Genomic DNA, 8,650 nt, shown 5'->3' with positions numbered 1-8,650 from the left:
AACATCATTTAAGACCCCCCCCCCCTCCCGCCCCACGCTCTCTATCTTTGTCCAAAGTTGTAAGATTCGAACATAATTATGAATTATGATCGTTGGCTAAAATAGTAAGTATATTGTTCCATGACGTTGAGGCATAAACGAACAAAGCTATAGCTAATTTATACCCTTTTGCTTAGCACCATAATGTGTCTGCCTTGTGTCTGATTTTGCATCTCAGACTATTTAGCATATCACACTAAGTTTAATTTTTTAACCAGTTCTTTGTCTTTCTTTAATTTTTTATTGTGAGAGTTGGACCATGAATAATTCCAGGCAGAGTCAAATTGATGTTTATGGGTTTTGTACATGTCACACAAACTCATAACGTGTTAATTGCTAGATTTATAATTAAATATTCATATATATATTTAATGAATTTTTTTAATACAAATAAAGGATCTAAGCAAAAATTAATGAAATTCATCCAGACCACACCTAATATTATAGGTCCGCTTCTGGTACTATATAAAAGACAAGAGTCTTGATCTTTTCGGCCTTATATCATGATGATGATGCACAATGAAATTGCAACTATTAAATTTTAATTTTAATTTTGACCTTTTAGTTAGAAGAAAAGAAAATTAACATGCTTTCTTCTTGTGCCATTTTACTTTCCCTTGTTCTTTTTTCTTCTTAGACAAGATGAAGTTTGTGTTGAAAGCTAGTAGTTCAACAATTAACCAACCATAGTTATCCTTTTTCCCTTTTTGAAAAGGGATAGTTCAATACGAAAAATGTAGTGCTGATCTCAATTATATTTGCTTCACACTAGAGAATTCTGCATACATACAATGTATACAAATTAAAAGGTCATATTCATTTACTCAGAGAAAAATTCTAATTTAGGAAATCGTTTTTCTTAATCGTACCATTTTATTTTGGTTGAGCCTTTCCTTTAATAGTTGGAGAAAATATTATTAAGAAACATCTAAATCAAAACTTAAATATGTTGTCTCATTCACTAACTCTCATCATGTGGATTCACAACTGGGTGAATCCCTTCAATCTATTGGACGAGAATTTCAAAGAGAAAATTAAGGAAAAAAAGACAGATTTGCCGGCAAAATTAGCTATACATATATGGAAAAAAGTATTGAGTAATTTCAATAATGTATAATCCAACATAAAAAATTACATTCACATAGTCATATTTTTAATTTATATCTCATAGCCAACTTTGTTTTTGTAACGCTGTTTATACAGATGATATACAACATTATATATTTATTGTAGACAATATATCTACCTTGTATAAAAGTATATAATAATGTAGAAGAGTTATTTAAACACACTTTATCCAGTTGTTTTTGCTAAGACCGGATCAAATTAAACTCAAAATCAATGACGGAGTAAATCGAAATGAAGATGAAGATTGGTGGTCCATGGGTGGATCACGTGGATTTCATGAATAAATCCCTTTGCATTAGTTTCATTTTGATTTGGAAATCAGTAAATAAAACTCAATCTATATTTCGGCAGGTAATTGATCTATGCATCTGATGAGTAAATCTTTTTAATATCAATTTTGTTTTGGATTTGGAAATCAGAAAGGTGAAAATTGGTGGTTTTTCTAAGGGATAGTTCCAGTTCCCCTGAAAATTGAGAATGGAAAGGGAAGAAGAGAGACAGAGAGGAAAGTAGAGGATGAAGGAGATGACATCTCCGACGATTACAGCGGGTAAATTTTTTTAGCTAAATCAGATAATTATTTTGCCCTAATTAACATAGAGGGTAAAAATCCCAAAAGTATTTATCCCGAATTTTTTTTTCATGAAAATGTCACGAATCCCTATTTATATATTCTCATTATATCCTTTGATTACTTGAATTTCACTCACTATTTCTTCCTTCTACATGTGCACGAATGGGTTCGGTTCGGTTTTTATCACGTCGAGTTAAAATTTCGAATTTTGACTTTCTAAAATTCTCAACCAAACTCGATCCATTGTAGGTTAATTTGATTCGTTTTTATTATTCGGTTCGTTACACAAATCGATTTGTTCGGTTTATTCGAAATTTAAACAATCGTAACTATTTCATTTCGGTTTTAGAGTAAAATATAACAAAAAACAATGGGTCCTTAATTTGTAGCCTTATAACCAAGACATTAAAGAAAAAATCATAAACTTGCAAGCATAATAGCATATAAATAGCAAAATAAGAGCTTGTCAACTTGTGCAAGCATACAAATCCACCAACACCACATTACATATACCAAATTAGTCATATTCGTCACTAGCGGCATATAAATTCGGTTTGTTCAGATTGGTTCGGTTGATAATTGAATCCAACCGTATCCGAACCGTTAAATCGTAAAATTTTACAATTGCATTTGTAAATCGAAATCGAATTGTATTATCCAAATTAAACTATCCGAATTGTTTTGAATCGGTTCAAAAATTCGAATTGAACCAATTTGTGCACAGGCCTATTCTACAAGTTAATTCCACCTCAATGAAAATATGACAACTATTAAAATTGATCATATTTATTCATCTGAATCATCATATATATATATATATCTAAGTAAAAAAATATTCGTCCTGAAAATATCTGAATCATTGTTCGTTCCCATTATAATTAAAAGTTAAATTGAATATGCTCATATCCAAAAGCACGATATGCAATGACATGACATGTGTGGTGAAAGTAAATTATCAACTACCTTAGGTAGAACTTAGCCATCAAAGTCTACCCCAATCTTCAAATTTGTCTGAGTATGTATTGTTATTTAGTTATTTATCTTTATCTTCACATTTTCACAAATTAAAAAACATGTGGTTGTGTTTTTATTTAATTAAATAAAATAAAACGACCAGAGAAAGATATTTCCACTAAATGCAGAATACGACTACTTTTGAAATGTGAAAATTCAGAGATTGAGTCAAAATTGTATTTAATACTATAAAAAGTACAATTATCGTTGACAGTTTTCTAAGTTAACTTTTTAATTTTATTTTATCTTCCAACTAACTTGTATTTTGGTAAAAAGGGGGTAATAACTTATTGACTTGTAATTTTTTTTATGAAATTGTTAATTATAGGAAGATGCTAATAAAAGTATAATATCGTTTAAATAGAACATTGGCGAATTGTTTTTTTAGAGAGAGTCAATATCACTAGAACCGTAACAAGGAAAAACAATCTTCTATAAATTTGCATTATCTTCGACATAATAACTCACCTTCCTTTTTAAGGGCAAAGTTCCATCATCTTCTCATTATTCATCTCCTAAAATCCAAAATTTTCCCCCAAAAAGGGAATATCTTCTACGATCTTTTTTTCAATATTTTAGAATACTGCGAAAAAACTATACCTAATTTACAATACCATTCTATATACCTTTATGTAAGTTTATCTCAATAATTTTAAAAATTATGTATGAAATTAAATTAGAAATTAATCAAATTTTATACTTAGAACCCCATTATAATTTCTTTAAAGGAGGGCGAAGTGCACAAATACTCAATTTTGGGATCACCATTAAGTTATATCTGCGTTGTGTAAAAATTTGCAAGTCTAACCACTTCCGACTAATTTTATACATGCAGTGTCAGAAGTTTCATATAATTGAGGTTTATATACATATAGCTGAAGCTCAGTCAATTTTATCTCAACTTCAGTCACGAATGGCTAAAGTTCAGTCATTTTTGCCTGAATTTTAGCCACATGTTACTGAATTTAGCCATTTTAACATGAAATTTCGTGATATATTACTTAATTAAGTCATTTTTCTTACCACTTCAGTTAGAAATATATGAACTTCTGTTTTTTTTTTTTTTTTTTTTGAAGCTTTTCGAAGACGTGCAAAAGTTTTTAAAAATAAATACAAATTTACTGGTGACGTCTAAATAAAAATATCGATGAAAGTTTTCCTTAAAGGAGCATTATGAAAATTGAAAAGGGAACTCGAAAACCCTGCCAGTTTTTTTTTTTTGGTTGTTGAAAAGGGGAAAAAAAATTATTAACCTTTTTGGGATATATCCAATAATAATCCACATAAGTTTCTCCTACATCCTACCAAACTTAAATAACACAAATAAGCAAAAAAAAAAAAAAAAAAAAATATGTGCTCACCGCGTATTCGTGTCTGAAAGATACTTCCCAGCTGTTAAAAATCCTCAAAAAACCCCTAAAGTTCCAATCTTGAAATTCAGTTTAAAGCCTTGTTCATCTCTGCTTCCAAGCTACTTCTTCTGCCCTATACACATTCACACATAATATATATAATACCCAATTCTTGAAATTCAGTATAAAGGGTATTTCTTGAAATTCAGTTTAAAGGCTAATTCTTGAAATTTAGTTCTAAAGGTTAATTCTTGAAGTTGTTAAATTTTTTGAAGAAATCAAGAATGATGGGTGATAGAGATCTGGAAAGGGGAGGTAACACAAAATCAAGAAATGGGACTTATCCACCACCAACACAACCTGCCACGTCATCAGCTTACTATATGGAGAATTCTGAATCACAATGGACTTCTTGGCTTGTTCCTATGATTGTTGTGGCTAATGTAGCTATGTTTGTTGTTATCATGTTTGTTAACAATTGTCCTAATAATATTAACAATTTTGGTAGAGGTCGCCAGTGTGTTGCTAGGTTTCTTGGCAGGCTTTCCTTTCAACCCTTACAAGATAATCCACTTTTTGGACCTTCTTCTTCCACGTAAGTGATTTTTTTTTTTTTTATATATATAGTTTTTGTAATGATTTTGATGTTTGTGGTTTTTATTGGTCTGCCTGATTTAATTGTGTTAACTTGTAATCCTTCCGTTCCAATTTATGTGGCACTTTTCGGTGTTCATAGTCGATTTGAAGCTAAATTGGATTAGATCAACTAATATTTTAATATTAAAATTTAGATATTCAAAAGTTATTTGAAGTATAATATAAGTTGTAATCTTCTCATGTCAATATGATGAAAAAAAATACATTTTTAAATGTTGGTCAAACTTTATATAGTTTGAATCTCAAATAACGAAAAGTGTCACATCAATTGGGAGAGGGAGTATACAATTTTAGCTTATGGAGGATGAAGGTTGTTGCTTATTTGATGTAGTTCTAGTGTGGTAATATGGAGACTTGATTTCTGTGGTTTTATAAGTTAGTCAATCCTCTCAAGATTAGGAAAAATGATTGAATTTTTCTATTGTTTTTAAGTTGATCACATAAATTCCTAAAAGGAAATATTGTTGTTTTCTTGCAATTTTGACTTAGGGACAAGTTTGAAAGTTCTTCCCTCTTTGATGTTATTCTAGTGTGGTAATATGGACTCTTGATTTCTATGGTTTTTATAAGTTAGTCAATCCTCCCAAGAAAAGGAAAAAAGATTGAATTTTTCTTTTGGTCTTAAGCTGATCACATAAATTCCTAAAGGAAATATTGTTGCCTTTTAGTAAAAAACTAACTATCTGGGATTAATTTGTGCCTGATTCATGATTCAATTCCTTCGTTGGGGCTCTTGTTTGTTTAAACTAAGACATTTCAGCTGGCGGAGGCGGATCTAGGATTTAAACGTTATGGTTCGAGTTTGAAATTAAATCACAACCCATTTGATTTACTGGGTGTGGAATCTTTTATATGAACTTATTTAGTGGATTTTTTTTAACACATATGTGGTATGAGCTAAAGCTATTGAATCTAGACGAACCATAACTCCTAAAATACATGCGCCCCTTCATTCACCTAATTTTGTGGACTCTTAGGAGGCCAAGCATAGTTTGAAGCTATGTTGCCTAGACTCTTCAAAAATGTCGACAGGTGTGTGTCGGATCCTCCAAAAGCAGTGCATTTTTGGAGGATCCGACATGGTGCAACAACATTTTTGGAGAGTCCGAGCAACATAGGTTTGAAGTGTGCAATATTGCCAGCTTAATTCTGCTAATCTTTAGAACTCTTGCCTCAAGCATGCTTTTTGACATCTAAAATTTGCTTCCTAGCTCCTAATTGTGTTTATTTGGAGCCTTTCAGTATTATTCTAGGATTGCTTCCTTTGTCATGTTGCAATGACGCTGTTGCTAGATCTACAATATTTCGATCGGCTTTTAACCTCTTAACGTTAATACTTGTTCGATCATGTCAAGTTGCCTATTGGACTATAACTTCTTGAAAGTTTGCTTCTGTTAGTGAATCCTCATTATTACTATGTTGTTTGGACCTCTGTTGATATAATGAATTACCTATGTGGAAGACAAATAAATGAAGTACTATATATTGATTCTTCCCTGTACCTGTGCAGACTGCAAAAATTGGGAGCTCTAGAATGGGATAAAGTAGTGCACGAGCATCAGGGCTGGAGACTTTTCACTTGTATCTGGTTACATGCTGGTGTTGTTCATCTGCTTGCCAACATGTTGAGTTTGGTTTTCATCGGAATTCGCCTTGAGCAGCAGTTTGGATTTGGTACGCTTCTCATTGTCTTTTTAATTACCACAATTTTAATTCAGATTTTGTTCTTAAATTTATTTTTCTGTTACTTACCATTCTCTAATTTTACGTGCAGTCCGTGTGGGGATTATCTACCTTTTGTCAGGAATTGGTGGGAGTGTTCTTTCTTGCCTTTTCATTCAACAGAGCATCTCTGTTGGAGCTTCTGGTGCTCTATTTGGACTTCTTGGAGCAATGTTATCTGAGCTACTTACTAACTGGACTATATATACCAATAAGGTATACAAACTCTGCTATTCTGTTGTTCTTTCTTTTATCTTTTTTGTTGGTCGCGGGGGGATCTCGAGAGGTGCCTTATCCATCTTTTCATTTTTGGCCCGTCAGTGCTAGCTAAACTATACAAACATATACACTGATTATGTATATTATATGTATATTCTTACTTAATAGTCAACACATATTTGCCGGCTATTATTTTGTAGGGTAGCCAAAAAGGTAATTATGCCTTTTTATTTGCTTCCACTTGAAATTTGATCTTTTTCTAATCAAACATACAAATCTGTAGCAGTGATTGCAAAACTAAGTCATTGATATTGGCTCTTTAAACATCTCTTATGTTCTTTTCCCTGTTGAGGAGATTATTCGTTTCATATATAGCAAGTTCTCTACGTACTCGATTCCGCTACTAATTATCCTCATTTGTACAGGCTGCGGCTCTTTTCACTCTTATTATCATCATTGCGATTAACTTAGCTGTTGGTCTTCTTCCTCATGTTGATAACTATGCCCATATTGGAGGTTTCATGAGTGGTTTTCTTCTCGGCTTTATTTTGCTACTCCGACCTCAGTTTGGTTGGCTCGAAAGGCAACATCTTCCAGCTGAAGCTCGCCTCAAGTCCAAGTTCAAAGTTTACCAATATGTTCTCCTGTTGATTGCCTCGATTTTGTTGATTGTTGGGTAAGCTCTCTGCCACTCCTATTGTTGATCCTAGATTTGCGTCATTGTAACATCTAAGCTAATAGGCTTGACTGCTGTTTCCTATTAAATCGTTCACTCATAAAAAGGGTCATAAAGGTTGGTAATTTTTTTTTTTTTTAGCTCACAATAAACTATTCATTGATCAGGATCAGATGTTGAGTACACTACAGATTTAGAATTCTAAGTCAATCAGTGTTAAGAACATGTCACCTACTCCTCTGGCACTATGGGTATTGACTCAGTATAAATCTATATCAACTAGTTGGGTTCAAGCTAATATAAATCTTGTATATTCGCTTCGTTCTTCTTGGGTCTCTAGCAATAATGCATATATTTTAAAAGGGTGTTGACTCAGTATAAATCTGTATCAACTAGTTGGGATCAAGCTAATATAAATTTTGTATATTCGCTTCGTTCTTCTTGGGTCTCTAGCAATAATGCATATATTTTAAAAGGGTCATATACACTCCAGGAGTAACGAATATTTACACAGTTAGCAGGTTATTTATCGTTTATACCGTGTTAGTTGTTACCATTCAAGTCTTAGTTATTGAGTATTTCTTTTAATGCCATTTAAGTGACACCTAATAGCTCAAATATTTCTTTTACATCGTCAATGCATAGACCGTATATAAATAGTAACCTGATTTGTAGTCTTTGAATAAGGTGACTTAACTTTTCGTGTTTTTCTTTTTACAGATTCACAGTGGGATTGGTGATGCTATTTAGAGGAGTGAAGGCAAACGAGCATTGCAGTTGGTGCCGTTATTTAAGCTGTTTACGTACATCAAGATGGAGATGTGATAATAACTAAAGAGCTTTTCTTTTCCGGCTATGATTTTATTAATTCTGTCTTTCTTTTTGCATAGACTAAAACATATTGTTCATATGTTATACTTTCACATGTATAGTGTCAATATGTCTGCTGGTTTTGTTGTGTGGATATAATATTATATATATTGTAAATCTGTCTATGATTTTCGCTGAATCTCCATTCTTCATGTAAGTTAGCAAGAATTACTCTCTTTTACGTTCATCCCATTTGCAATTCAGCATGTTATTGTTTTGAGCAAATGACAAATATCTATGAATAGCAATGCTACGAAGTAATCTCTTCACAAATTTTAGCGCATTTTTTAATCACTTCTTGTTTACTAGAGTAAACTCAGGAATCCATCACGTCAAGTATAGTTTTCTTATCCTCATTGCCACTCCAAGTTTCCTCATCAATATTCAAAAAGTATTTGT

At 32.1% G+C, this 8,650-nt stretch overlaps 1 protein-coding gene across 1 annotated transcript; it reads left to right on the top strand.

Annotated features, from left to right (window-relative positions):
• The first annotated feature begins 4,086 nt into the window (after nucleotides 1-4,086).
• LOC132030476 (RHOMBOID-like protein 2) lies at nucleotides 4,087-8,390 on the top strand. Its single transcript, XM_059420125.1, has 6 exons — nucleotides 4,087-4,289; nucleotides 4,343-4,702; nucleotides 6,275-6,438; nucleotides 6,539-6,702; nucleotides 7,131-7,381; nucleotides 8,102-8,390. The coding sequence occupies exons 2-6, from the start codon at nucleotides 4,392-4,394 to the stop codon at nucleotides 8,214-8,216; spliced, it is 1,005 nt and encodes a 334-aa protein (XP_059276108.1). The 5' UTR covers nucleotides 4,087-4,289; nucleotides 4,343-4,391; the 3' UTR covers nucleotides 8,217-8,390.
• The last annotated feature ends 260 nt before the right edge of the window (nucleotides 8,391-8,650 follow it).

This window comes from Lycium ferocissimum, chromosome 9 (genome assembly GCF_029784015.1).
Source record: "Lycium ferocissimum isolate CSIRO_LF1 chromosome 9, AGI_CSIRO_Lferr_CH_V1, whole genome shotgun sequence".
NCBI classification, from domain to species: domain Eukaryota; kingdom Viridiplantae; phylum Streptophyta; class Magnoliopsida; order Solanales; family Solanaceae; genus Lycium; species Lycium ferocissimum.
Note: the sequence above shows the minus strand (reverse complement) of the source record. Positions and strands in the feature narration are given on the sequence as shown.

Coding starts and splice junctions, on each gene's coding strand:
- LOC132030476 (XM_059420125.1), top strand. CDS start 4,392: ATGATGGGTGATAGAGATCTGGAAAGGGGAGGTAACACAAAATCAAGA. Junction 6,703..7,130: donor GGACTATATATACCAATAAG/GTATACAAACTC, acceptor TCATTTGTACAG/GCTGCGGCTCTTTTCACTCT. Junction 7,382..8,101: donor TCGATTTTGTTGATTGTTGG/GTAAGCTCTCTG, acceptor TTCTTTTTACAG/ATTCACAGTGGGATTGGTGA.